This window comes from Populus alba, chromosome 4 (genome assembly GCF_005239225.2).
Source record: "Populus alba chromosome 4, ASM523922v2, whole genome shotgun sequence".
Taxonomy (NCBI): Eukaryota; Viridiplantae; Streptophyta; class Magnoliopsida; order Malpighiales; family Salicaceae; genus Populus; species Populus alba.
Window position 1 is genome coordinate 9,356,350 of NC_133287.1, and position 13,535 is coordinate 9,369,884.

The 13,535-nt window shown below is 35.6% G+C and overlaps 1 protein-coding gene across 3 annotated transcripts in view; it reads right to left on the bottom strand.

Moving 5' to 3' along the window:
- Positions 1-1,757: 1,757 nt before the first annotated feature.
- LOC118055991 (protein SWEETIE) overlaps positions 1,758-13,535 on the bottom strand; it is a 37,055-nt gene continuing 25,277 nt past the window's right edge. For 2 of the 3 annotated variants that reach the window (XM_035068053.2, XM_035068056.2), the window contains 22 exons: positions 13,447-13,496; positions 13,158-13,257; positions 13,015-13,071; positions 12,855-12,922; positions 11,948-12,041; positions 10,647-10,873; positions 9,820-9,964; positions 9,663-9,731; positions 8,611-8,667; positions 8,200-8,286; positions 7,981-8,109; positions 7,662-7,865; positions 7,102-7,557; positions 6,392-6,457; positions 5,809-5,906; positions 5,602-5,698; positions 5,279-5,435; positions 4,376-4,683; positions 4,155-4,289; positions 3,895-4,059; positions 3,682-3,807; positions 1,758-3,022 (listed from right to left, as the gene is read on the bottom strand). In XM_035068053.2, the coding sequence (XP_034923944.1) occupies positions 2,204-3,022; positions 3,682-3,807; positions 3,895-4,059; positions 4,155-4,289; positions 4,376-4,683; positions 5,279-5,435; positions 5,602-5,698; positions 5,809-5,906; positions 6,392-6,457; positions 7,102-7,557; positions 7,662-7,865; positions 7,981-8,109; positions 8,200-8,286; positions 8,611-8,667; positions 9,663-9,731; positions 9,820-9,964; positions 10,647-10,873; positions 11,948-12,041; positions 12,855-12,922; positions 13,015-13,071; positions 13,158-13,257; positions 13,447-13,496 (3,714 nt within the window). In that variant the 3' untranslated portion in view covers positions 1,758-2,203. The remainder of the gene's footprint in view (positions 3,023-3,681; positions 3,808-3,894; positions 4,060-4,154; positions 4,290-4,375; positions 4,684-5,278; positions 5,436-5,601; positions 5,699-5,808; positions 5,907-6,391; positions 6,458-7,101; positions 7,558-7,661; positions 7,866-7,980; positions 8,110-8,199; positions 8,287-8,610; positions 8,668-9,662; positions 9,732-9,819; positions 9,965-10,646; positions 10,874-11,947; positions 12,042-12,854; positions 12,923-13,014; positions 13,072-13,157; positions 13,258-13,446; positions 13,497-13,535) is intronic. The other variant, XM_035068054.2, reaches the window with a different exon arrangement.

A 13,535-nucleotide genomic window follows, 5' to 3' on the forward strand; every position in this document is an offset into this window, starting at 1 on the left:
AAGAAGAGAGAGTGATTGAATGGCCACATTTAGACCATAAAATACATCATTCTTAGTATCAATGAGTTCCATTCGACGATAAAAGTTTCATTGAAGTGTTTTTAGACCTTTATCTTACCTAAAAAATATATGGGGGTTAAGAGAGAATTTTTTTTTCCTATTTGATTTTGTGTTTTTAAATCCTTTTCGAGGTTGGTTTTAGATTGATAAATTATTTTTGTTAAGGTTCCAATGGTTTTATTAGATTTTTTAGATGAAAATAGGTTGAAAAATGGATTCTTAGGCCAAACAAATAGCCCCATGATTATTTGTCCACCACTATGGTATTCAGAATTTAAGCACATAGGCGATGCATTATCTGCCTTAATTTTCTTAAAACAAAAAATATATAGAAATATGATTATATTAATAGATTTTCTATCCAATTTCTTATGGTTGGGTTAATAAAGTCATGAAAATAAAAAGGAATTTGATTTTTTTTTCATGGATTTGTTTTTCAATTTTATCCTTCAATATTGTTTTTTTTTTTCAATTTCATCCTTTAAAATTTGGTTTATTTTTAATTAAACTTCATAATTTATTTTGGTTTATTTTTTATGAGGTTATGATGGTCTCAAACAAATATTCTAACATTGAATTGATGCTCAATTTTTTGAACCTGTATTTTTATTGTCATATAATTAAATAAAAATAGTTTTAGAAAAAAAAGTTATAAAATTTAGTAGAGTCCATGACTAAAATCACGAATTTGACAGGATGACTTGTGTTGATTAGGAATTGAGTTATATAATTTGTTTTAATTTGTTTTCTAGGGGAGCATCTTGGTTTCAAACAAATATCCCACATTGGATTGATGCTTGATTTTGTAATTTTTTTTTTTATCATATGACTAAGTAAAAAACAATTAATAAAAATTTATTGAAGCCAATGGAATTCATGACTCGGGTTATGGGTTAAATCACGAAGCACAAGTTCTTCTAATATATCTTTATCTCAATATTACTTATTTTTTTTCTTAAAATTTTTTTTTATTAATATATATATTTTTAAAATGTCATCTTGAATTTTTTTTAAAGTCAAACTATATTTTTACCGGTCATTTAGATTACATTGAACTCGTCAAATTAATTGGATCACACCAGAGCAATCTCTACACAATTTATTTTCAAACCTAAGCTGTGTAAATAACCAAGTCAGAATATTTTAAGTTTTTATATATTGAAATGTATTAAATAATAATATCAAATAATTTCATGTAACTTGGTGTTTTTCAAAATAATTTTGACATTATCATTAATGATAATGTCAAGCAAATTATCTAGTTTCAGTCCTACACGGCATAATTTGTTAATCTAAGCTTTATGTGTACACCAGGCAACCAAATATTTGGCCATGTCATGGAGGACAATCACTCTACTTTTACTTGATCAAATGCTAGGAGCCTTCTGGGCAGATAAAATGGAAGTCGCTCATGTGATTTTCGATTTCAAATAGAATCACGCATCTATAAGGTGAAAATAATGGTTGACTGATTGTTTATTTTCACGAGTCATTCAAAGTTTGCCTCGTCTATTTTTTCAATTTATTGTTAGTTTTGTGAATTCTTTTTTATTTTTTTTAACAAAAAAATGATGAAAAAAAAAAAGCCTTGATTACTGCACAATTCATTCCATTCCCTGCAAAGAAAGAGATACTACACTAAGTTGGTTTCACAATTATTGAGAAACATTTATCTCATTCCCGACACAGTTTAAGAAGAAAAAAAAAATACCAACCCATCATATAAAAATTAATAGGACAAAAGTTAATGGCCTGCCTAGGCCTCAAGTTACAGGAAGGCTTAGATTAAGAAAAAAAAAATCTGCATTATAAACGATAAGTACTTTATGTTCTGTCAATCCCACTGTGATTCTGGTTTACCACTGCCATTGCTCTTATTTGCGGCTATCGTTTTGTTCACAGTATCTTCAGGTTCTGCACGCTGTTTCCCATCAGATTCCAACACTGCTTCCCCCCGATCTTGTTATCTTGGTAATTTCAATTTCTCACTCTTATCCTGCTGCTGCCCACTGCTCTTAGATTCATCCAAGATCTTGGCCAAAGCATTTTCAGCTTCAACATGCCTTTCGCTACTTGCTCCATCCTCTGCTCCCTCCTCAGTTTCATGTTCAGAAGGCAATTCTGCGGGCAGAGCATCCGATGATCATGGAACAACATTTTGCTGATCTTGAGGAACCTTGAGCTGGTCATGGTCCTGCAATATATTTGCTTCGACCTGTTCTTTAACTTCGACAGGTTGAAGATCATCTGGCGATACTTGAGGTTGATGATCAATACTGTTACGTGGGCTATGTGTTGTCTGCTCATAATCCTCCACTATATTCCCTTGAATCGACCCTTCTGTATCCTCAATAACTTTAAGATCAGGTGAGGTTTCTATATTCTCTTGGCTAGACACTGCTCCCTCTTCATCCTTGTGGCTCGGTGCTTCATTGATAAGTTGAAGATCAGTTGAGATTTTTATGTTTTCTTGGTTCGATGCCACTCCGTCCTCTTCTCTATTATGATATTGATCATTATAGGGTTCGGGTTTGATATTATGTCCTAGGTCATTGGAAATCACTTCTTGATGCTCAGCACTGCTCATATCACTTTCATTGTTGACGGGTTTGGACGTAGAAAAGTCTTGAAACTCACTTTCTGAAATAGATTTCTCAACCAGGTCTGGTTCTTGTGCAGCACTTTCTGCTTTTGAAACAGTACCAGCTGCATCAGTTGAAGCAGGGAAAGACTGGAAAGCATCCCAGTCATCTTCGTCTTCTTGGTCATCTTCCATGCTGACCTGGTCAAAGTGAACAGGGGATGATGGGGTAGAACTTTTCCGTCTACTTCCTTCTATTGGCAGTGTTGATGTGGATGATGTTTGGGAATCTTTTGGCACTGGTAATTTTATTTCTAATGATGCCACAGTTTTCATTGGCGATGCATTTTGATGCTGTGCCACAGAAGCACGGATTACCCCCTGAAAGTAGAAAGTGAGAGGTCAAAAAGGAAGTTCCATTATAAGCCCAAAGTCAAATATAATATTTCCACAGCAAAAGCACTGAAAAGGAAAACCGACAAACTACTATAATCGACTTCCACCATTGTTAAGAATAAAGACCAGGAACAAGAATTGCTGAGAATAGACAAATCTTTCCATATCCTCTCATGCCTCACCACTCCCCTACATGTGCATGTCTATGTGAAAGCACGCGTGCACTCAAGCCACTCCCTTCACATGTAAATGGCACTCTAATTCAGTCTTTTGTTATAAGCCGGACTCTGAGAAGAGATGCAATAGCTTGTTGTCCAAGTCACATCTGGCTCAGTAAGCCTTTCAAGTTGCCATACACTTGAAATGAAAGTAAAAGTTGCAGATTGAAGGAATGAAATTAGAAAATATTAAAAGCATGTTTAAAACAGACTGCAGCGAACAATGAGAAACACAGAATCCAGTTGACAATGATGACAAATAATAAGAATAATGGGTCTTAATTGGGTTAGCGGTGCCTGTCTAACAAACTATGAGAAAGCACAACTAGCATCTTTTTTCTTTTTCAAATGAAATAACTTTGTATATTAGAAACATTGCAAAAAAAAAAAAAAGCTACATAAAGGAAAATATATAAATGTTGTAACCTGAAGTTGCTGTTTATGTGACACGGGCATTGATAGCAAGACATCCTTAAAGTGGACTGCCGATGAAGGAATTTGAGCAAGAGAAGAAACAAGCCTTACAGCATTGGTTCTTATATCACTGACTTCCTGTCATTAATTGTGCGGCAATGTTAATAAATATTTAGACAATCCTGATCTTAATTAAAACTTAAAAAGCTGTCAAGATTTGTCAACCTGAGAGGAATCATCTTCTGATGCCGAGAATATCATGACAATGGCTTTGAGAAGCAGATTCATGAAGCCTCTCTGACATTCATTTGCTTTTGAAAGTGTTTGTAGAAGCACTAGAAATCTCAAGCACTCACCAGCAATAGACACAGATTCTTTACTTACTGGTTTCTGTAACAATGTAATATTATAATTTGATTAGAATAGCAGCATTCAAGTTTAGAAGTGCAGGTACCATAATTTTAATAAGCATCTAAAAGCAAAACCTTCAACGAGGTGTGGATTATGTGGAAAATTTCTGTAACAAGCTCTCCACTAAAAAATGTGAAGAAAGAACTGTCTTCTATGTTGGTGCTTCTCTGAGTCATGGTTTTGAGCACTTGCAATCCAATTGCTTGAACCTGTACACAAGGTTTACCAGGTGTCTTTCAATGTTGGGAAAAGAATGTGGCCATTCCTAAAAATGCTTGCATGAATATCAGCTTACCTGTACATTTGAATCATTCAGCACAGTTTGGATGTATTTGCTGCAATACTTGAGCACAGCAAGACAAATAGTATTGCTGTCTTCAGCTTGTCTGCCATATTCACTTTCATAAACTAGCTTGGCAAATAACACCATTTGCTCAATAGAGAAAGAAAGCTTCAATTGCAGTAACTTGAGTAAGTGAGATCTTTTGTTCTCCAGAAGGTGAATACCCTTGATGCAATCCTTAATCAAATCAGCAATCACATTCAGACAAGTTCCCAGGATTGCCCTCAGATGACTGCTATTATTACCATGTTCAGCAGAGTCTGCAACACAAAATTCAATTAACTTACTATGAAGCATTTATTATTTGAAAACACATTTACTTATCAGGATTGAGGCATCACAGCATGGTTGTTTTCCTGAAAGAGATAGATAGAAAGAAGGCACACACCACCACAACATGCAGTACAAACTGAATTTCTTTATTTGTCAGTATTTTATGATAAAAGGTAAATTTCTCCCTATAATGGAGTCATTCGGAGTACCTGTTTGGCCTGTCAAATGAACTTCTGTGTTTAGTTTAGCTGAGAAAGAGACTGCTTTTATCTACTTAAAAAACGTGGAAAAAATAAGTGCACAAAGCCCTTTGCTATTCTGCATGGTACCTTCCCTTCATTATTTTCCGCCAAGGGATTTCCTAAAATGATTTACCTATATTTTTTAAACAGTTCAAGTAATTTCTTTTTAGGGAAAAAATAAGAAGCAAGCCATAGGGGAGTAAAATGTTGTCTCCAAGAACACAAGGAAGTGAAGTGAAAAACTGGCAATACCACAGGAGTGGTTCAGTTTATGATTAATCACAAGAGAATGAATTCACTAGCAGCTACATTGCAACAATGTCAAGTACCGAATGCTCACCATCAACAAGTTTCTTCATCAAGGGAATCACGCACTTTACAAAGTCATTAACTGTTGAAAAGCTTAACTCTGTCAAAGCTTCTCTGATACACTTGTAACCAACCAACACTAAGGCCACGACCACAGACTTTAATTGCTTCTGCATATTAAGGCATAACTTCAACGAAAATTCACTCAGCAGCTTCAAATGGTAAATAATGAGATAATACTTGCAATGATAGATGAACATTTTTATGGGGTAAATCCCCAAGGAAAGATATAATATACCACAGAGTAAATCACATTAAGTATAAGAAAAGTCTAAACTGAAATACCTAACCCACCTTTGGTTCGCAACGCTTCGCAAGTGTCTTGGCTGTAATAAACAATGGAGATATCAACTCCTCACAGTTTGAGTGATCTGATAGGACCTCATAGGGTCTAAGCACCAGTAAGTTGGAAAGTATCAGCTAAAGGTGTTTCTTAATGAACACATTTAATTAAATGCCTTAAAAAAATTAATTTCTAATACTATTTTTGAAAGGCATGACCTCTGAAAAACATTGAAGATATAAGCCAAGAGAAGTTCCACGACCAGATAACCTAAAGCTTCTGCTTCAAGAAAATCTGTGGGACAATTCTGCACAATCTGTTCCAGAAATAAATTAGAATCAACTCAGCCCAATAGAATGCAAACATCCAATGCAGACATCAAGCTAAAACTCATCATTTTTACTGCTAAAAGTCTGATCAATCCTGGAAAAGGAATTAAATTTAAGCAGAATCCATCATTAATCTTCCAATCTACATGCTAAAAGAACTAATTCCTTTATCAGCAAAAGGTATTTATAAACACATCACTAGAAGGACATGGTGCAATGCTGCGCACAGCCATCAAGACTTGAATAATTAGTAGCAGTACATCAAAAATGTGAAATCTCTTTAATGCTCCAGTTAAAGTTGTAGTAGTTGCTGTGCCATGGTATGTAATCATCTATCACTGCTTAAATGGTGCAATAATTCTAATTAGCTGTGGATGTTCAGAAAACAAGCATGATTTTCTTTAGACTTAAAGAGGAGCTTTCACAAAACAAACATCAATTATTTGGAAAAAATGAAACTTGTGAAACTTACCTGTGATAGAACTGATATTGAAAGGGTATTCCAAGAATTATCCATGTAAATAGAGTAGAAGAAAACCTGCATTGATTCAGTATGATAAGAAGGCATAAACAAGTAGGGCATGGCCATGGATACTGAGCATAAGAAGGCAGTCATCTCAGAATCACAAAACAGTAAAAGCCCTTCACCAGCAGATTCACATGATAGTGCATGGGAAGCTAAAAGATGTGTTTATTATACTATGTATTCTTGCAATGAAACATGTGAAACTAGCCTTTTGAAAGTTCAAGATACAATAATGAAACATGTGAAACTAGCCTTTTGAAAGTTCAAGTACAATAGTTTTGTATCTTATATCGACATGAAAATTTGAGTCTTCCTTACAAGTGATCTATCATGCCTGTCTTCCTTGCCATGACATGGACATGATTGAAAATTTGTCACCCAGAATTTAATGTTGAAAAATTGGATTGACATCATGAGATGCAAGCATCAAGAACATACACCACTACAAGCACAGAAGGTACTGTCTTCATTCGCGTTTCCTATCCAATATGGCTTTTAGAAACATATGCAGCACTAGAGTTTATATCATTAGGGCCAAGTGAATGACATCACAAGTTCTTTCTAACAAGTCTAGAAAGATGAAACACAATGAATCAATGAAGCAAAGTAAGCTTTTACACGTTTTTAGAGCAAAGGGCAAAGAAATAGGACACAACCTGCAGCAATTCTCGGCAAATATCCAGAGTAATAAATTCTTCAGTGAAAAATCTTTCTGTCAAGAGAAACTGGAAAACTGGCAGAACAATCTCATATTGCTTCAAAGCTGCAGTATTTGTCTCTTCAGTTGGCGAATCTCCACCGTATCTTACTTCAGCAGAACTTTGTAATATTATTCGTCTAGTAAGAGTTGGATGTTGTCGCTGAAATAGAACAAGCAAGGAAAACCCCCATAGAAATCGATAATCTTCCAACTTGAGTTCAACCATGCTATATCCAGATATTAAACTATTATTTGATGTATATTCATCTGTTTCCTTTGAATTCCCATGGGTATTTGCAGGAATTGCATCTAATGCAAGTGCTTGCAGAATCACTGGCCAGGATTCCTCTAAACTGAGCTGCACTTTTGATGAAACAATAGGTGATTGAATTCCATCAAGGAATGGATTCCACTGTATGGAAAGAGAAACTAACTTAAACATTTCCTTGATAAACACAAATGAAATCAAACAAGACAGCAATCAATAGCATAAAGCTAGCAGACTGTTATGCTTACATTTTTCTTGGCATCCAGGCATAAGCAAATATAACTGTAATCCTTCAGAACCCCAATCCAGTACTTCCCCAGAATATTTGAACTCTTAGAAAACAATGGTAACAATGCTAGATACTCGTCTGGAACTCCACTATGGTGTCTCCTCAAAAATGAGAAAGTGTAACATTTGAGAGAGGCATGAGCAGCCAGAAGTCTTATCTTGATCTATTAAATCTTCAAATTAGTTAGTAAAGTCCACTGCGTGCTAATGCATACAAAAATATGCAGGGCATAAATGGCTACTTTGTTCTATAACTGAAGCAACAATCACTTGGTATACCTTGCATGAGACCCACTCTGCGAATGAAGGATAATAAACATCCTTGAAGTCATTCAGTGGCCTAGAAATTAATGAAAACATGCGTTTAACTGCAACTTGATCGCCACCCAGTACTCCACTGGTCATTATCTAAAACACAAAATGTCAATTCATTTTGTTATATGTACGGGATTTCAATTACTTAAAGAACAAAAGTAATCACATATGTTAAGTCAGAACCTTAGTGGCCAGCTGAAGCCCTGCCTCGAGAAGAATAGGACCAGAAGATGCATCCAATGCTGTGCGAACAGCAGATACTAGTTGGGCCTACATATCAAATAGTCCAAATTAAAAAACAGAGAAGCACAGATAATTCATATGTGCATGTATGAATGCATTAGTGCATTCAGAGAAAAACAAATCATTCAACAGTTTGTATTTGTTCACGTCAGACTATTTAAGAGCCCCTCTTCAAACTCTACTTTGTTAGTATAAAGAAATATTAGAAGTGAATTAACAGTGAAAACTGTTATAATATTCCACTATGTATATTTTATCAACTAAGCACAGTGGTTGAACTAGTAAAGGTGAGCCAGACCATTAGCCAGATCAATGTCCTAACAGAATTTAATAACTAAGCAAATAACATACCTGGTATTGTTCCAGTAGAAGATGTCCAGGAAGCTCTGGGTCTGGGGATTTTTCAAACTGTAATCCAAGAAGATAAAAATAGAACAAATTAAGAGGGAAATTTTTTTATTTGACAAACAGAGAATGTGGAAAGAAATAAAGCTGCCCCAACAATGTAAGGCGGAGACATTAACTGCACAAAATGCCACACCTAAGTTATAACATGTAACAGCTAACAAGTATAACCCATCATATCTCTCTGACAGTTGCACAACAAAACAAGATCCATTATTTCCTCATCTCCTCCACATGTGAAAATGACTTAAATTAACATTGCCAGTTGAGAGATTTCAAGCACAAGAAAGGATCAAAGTTCATAGGGCAAAGAAGACTTGGAGGAACCCCCAGATATCACACATGCCTCCACATTGAACAGCAAGCTGAACTCCATTTTTTCCTTTTTTATCCTCATTAAACCTCCAACATTAGACATTGCTTCCTGACCACTGAGTTGAGCCACCTAAAGACAATTTGATTTTGATGAAATACAGCTGGATTTTTATTCAAATTCCTCGAAGTCCACATATATAGTGTTTGACTTTGCATACTTATTGGTAGAACCTGTAACACATCAGCTGGTGGCCCTATCCCACACCCGTATATCACCAGAACAACTTCTCACATCCATCACTTATTAAGCATCATGCCTCAAAGATTTGGGCCACTAGTTCCAAAATCAGCAGTAAACTACCTAGGTTCATAGCAGAAGTCCTAGCATCCTTGGTTCTTATATTAAGCAGCATAACCACCACAAAACTCAAAGCAAATACAAAACATTTTCTGACATGAAGAAACAAAGTGCAATTAAAAACCAAGTTTAGAAGCACACGATGCATGCTAATCTCACAAGGGAAGGAAAAGGAATGTACTACAACTCAATATATGCATTATATGCCACCACTGTTCTCCAAACAGGATAAGGACAAAGTATCTAACTGGAACTTAATTAGCAAACTGAGTGGAAACAAAGTACCTAAAACTTTTCTAAAGCAGTGTTCAGCACCCGTATTTACCTTGTCAAGAATTGCAGTTAGGAGTCTCACACCAATTGGCCGCATGTTTTCAAACTGTATTGTGCTAATCTATGACAGATGAAAGATCAAAACACTGTCAATTTTAATGTGTGTGTATCAAACTAATACAGCTGTTCAACAATGACAATATCCACACCTGATAAGCCAGTGAAATTAACTCTTGAACATGGAGAACTAGCCAGTCTCGCGAGAGTCCCCCATTAGTAGATTGTTTCCTCGCCAAAGAGAGATCAAAATGAGCAGGATTCTTACCAACAGCTATAGGCAGATGACTTAAACACCTAATTTCCATCAAATTAATTAATTAAATTACTATGATGTTGGAAATAAAGTCAAATCAGAAAACTGATTTCAACCAAATTGTGACCAGTGCTTTCTATGGCAAGAGAGGATATTAGGTTCATGTTCAAGTGACACAAGGCTTGCACACCAGGACAACAGGCATTAAGCTGCTCGTACAGTGAACTCCTTTGAGTTGAAAGTTGCAATATTAGCTTGACCAAGTACAAACTGGTTTTGTTAAAGCATATTTTAAATCCAATAACTTAAAGTTGCAGCCTTTTTGGCACATATAATAACTATTTACAATAAAATTTTGTTTAGTATGCATATATGCACACAATCAGTTGACAATATTCTCATCAAAGCGAGTAAGAGAATAAAGCAAGACTTCCACATTATTTACTGACTCAGGCCTCAATTTGGAGCCAGAAACTTATGTACCATTCAGATAATATATGGATGGCGATCATATAAATGAAGTAAATGACGAAAGGTGCGATGATAACGAGAATCTCTAAATTAGATTCAGGTATTATTGGAAAGAAGTAAAGCATTATGGAAAACTTTTTTTTTTTTTTTTCTTTCCTTGTGGTCAGCAAAAACAACTTAACAAAAATAAAAATATATATTATAGGACAAGGAAACACGAATGGTAGAGAGGAAAGATATATAAGGTCATACTCGGCAGCAAAAACTCTAGTTCGGTATCTGAGGTGTTTATCTCTATTATGATTGATCCTGTGAGCTCCAAAAGCATAACCTTGCACCGGCATGCCTTTAGAGCTACTAACCATGTTTTCATCATCTTCCCCAAGGTCCATTCCTGAGTCGTTGTCTGGACCATTTAGAGGATCATTTCCAGCACTCCTACTGGTATCAGTATCTTGCCTTCCCAATGTAGCAAGTACCTGGAAAATATTAAAGATTCTCATTTATCACGGTCGAGGCAAAATAAATTTTCTAATCAGTGACCCAATTTTTCCAGAGTTCAAAGGATCAAAAACTCCACAACTTTATCTATAATTAGAGACCAAATTAAGGCTGGATTTATTGGTGCTCAAGCGGATCCCCGCAAGCTATTTCATAGGTGGTGTTATCTCTGTCCATAAAACATAAGATTGGTAATGGTTCTCATGTTTTCTTTTAGGAGAATTTGTTGGAAGTTATTTCTTGTTCTGAATTCGTTTTGCCTCTGTATGTAGACTAGTATAGGGGGGTGAACTCTGGAGTGGTTTGGAAATTCTAGTTTTAGGTTTGTAGAATATCTCCTCTGTTCCATATATACATCCCTTCTGTATAGTTCCATCTCATTTGGAAATCAAGCTTTTCAGCTTGGACAGGGTTTCTAAATAGGATAGACACTAATGACCAATTGCAGATGAGGATGCCATTATGTCAAATCTCTTAAAACAAGCATCATATGCTCCCACAACCAGTGAAAGACAGATATCTCTTTCTTATATTACTCTGTTGCTTTAATTACGTGGGATTGTAAAACTCTTTGGAGACAGGTTTTTTACAGTAATTTAGTTTTTTGATAGAGAGGAGTGCTATAATACATCTTAATGGTATTCTGATTCAGATGCTTTTTAAAGGGCATTAGCTGACACTTTGGGAGCCTTGGCCAGACAACCAACAAGAGCCTGAAGGGCTTGTTTGTTTCCAAGAGAAGTGAAGAAATATCATGGATAAGAGCAGTCACCTGAAAGCATTGATATTATGTAAAACCGTAACTTGCTTCATTTTCTAATCCAGATGAAATATGTCTACCACTAACAAAATCATATTAAGGTGACCAAAGTTCAAAAGGCAGCTCATGAAGAAAACGAGGGTTTGGCTTGATATAATAGTAAAGATTCTCCAAATATTATTAGACAAAGGTTTATGTTATTCTCTGCATTCTTTGCATAGAATCATATGCTTGGTCCCAAGAAAAAAATAATAATTCTAATCTTCTCAGAGGTAGCTTTCCAGGAACTTACCATATTACGACAAATCAATATCCAGTGAGATGGACATGAAGGGCATGAAGCAAGGAGCAATCGCATAATTGTGGCCCGTACCAGACTCCCAATCCTTCAAGAATGAGAGCAATTTAAAGACCAAAAGTAGAAGGAAAGAACTGCAATACAAATGAGTTTGTATCTCCCACACTCAAAAGCACACAAATCGTTACAGAAAAGGTCTGTTTTGAAGCATTCTTGCCTACACAGAATAAATATTGTGAAACATTATTTGCAACAGGTGATTTCTAATGATATTCTAGTCACTGCTACAACAGTCAAGCAAAACCTGAGATCTCTATGGTATTTAATATAAGCAAGTGAAACAGACACAATTTATCATCCTTATGTTGCTTGAAAGGACTCATTAGAAAGTAAACCACCTTTATATTACCCCCAGCATACTGGGTATGAATGACGGTGACTATAACAACAGCAACTAAGACAACCAAGAAAACTGATCCTAATTTAAGTCTGCAGTTTATAGAACTTTGTAAGTCGACAAGTTGTACAAGATACTTATAAAATGATAATAAGTTCAGAACTCATGCACTTCTTTGCAATGAGCAATCCTTCAACAAGACAACTTTAGTAGCATTCAGCCTCTTCTAGCAAGAAGAGTCTCAAATATCACTTCTTGATGAACATACTTGCTCACCCAAATATGATAGGGCACTTTAGCATAGGCACAAGAGAGAATTCACCTTACAAGCAAAAAAAAGACATAAAAGTTCATTGGAAACAAATAGCAACTTTGCAATATATTTAACACTGCAGATCAAATGACATGAGGACATATATTTAACACTGCAGCCGCCACCATTCATGATACTGCAACCTAGGTACTGATCAAACATCATGGTTAAAAAGGATATTGTTGACTTACACAGTATCAGTTTCCTCATTCAGCATGTGAAACAAGTTATCTTCTATTTGCTCATCACTGATAGAAACCTGCCAAGGAAATTTTAAGCACAAGGATTGGACATATTGGGATGAGGTTTGTTGCTTGGCAAATATGAAACATAAATTCCATGGCTACTCACTGGATCCTTTTCAATGAGATGCCTTAGGGTGGAGACAGCAAGATGCCTTAAAGTTGGCTGCGTCCAATGAAACCAATTTATATTATTCAAAGGAATGGTAACAAACAACTTTTCTTTTTCAAAGAACTAAATAGGAGCAAAACCTGTCCTGATGACAGAGTTGAGAGAAGCGTTTGCACATGAGTGTGCACGGAAACAGCTTGCGGAGCAAAAAGGACAAGTTGCTGTGTAAAACGAACACTCCTGCCAGATTGATGCAACTATTAGTTAAAATCTTCAACAGATAGAAACCCAAAAAAATAAATAAATAAGAAAAATTTGAAGCTTATTGTTTTCAATAGGATCACAACAACCATAGTTGCAGAAAAGAGTTTCCATTGCAAATATCAGAATGGAAAAAAAAAAAAAGGAAACAAGCATTTGTCAGCATACTCTAGCAATGTGGCCGTTTCTTGCCAGGAGCTTATCTCTGCAATGACAGACTGCATAAAGAAATCATCAGATGAATACGATCAACTTTA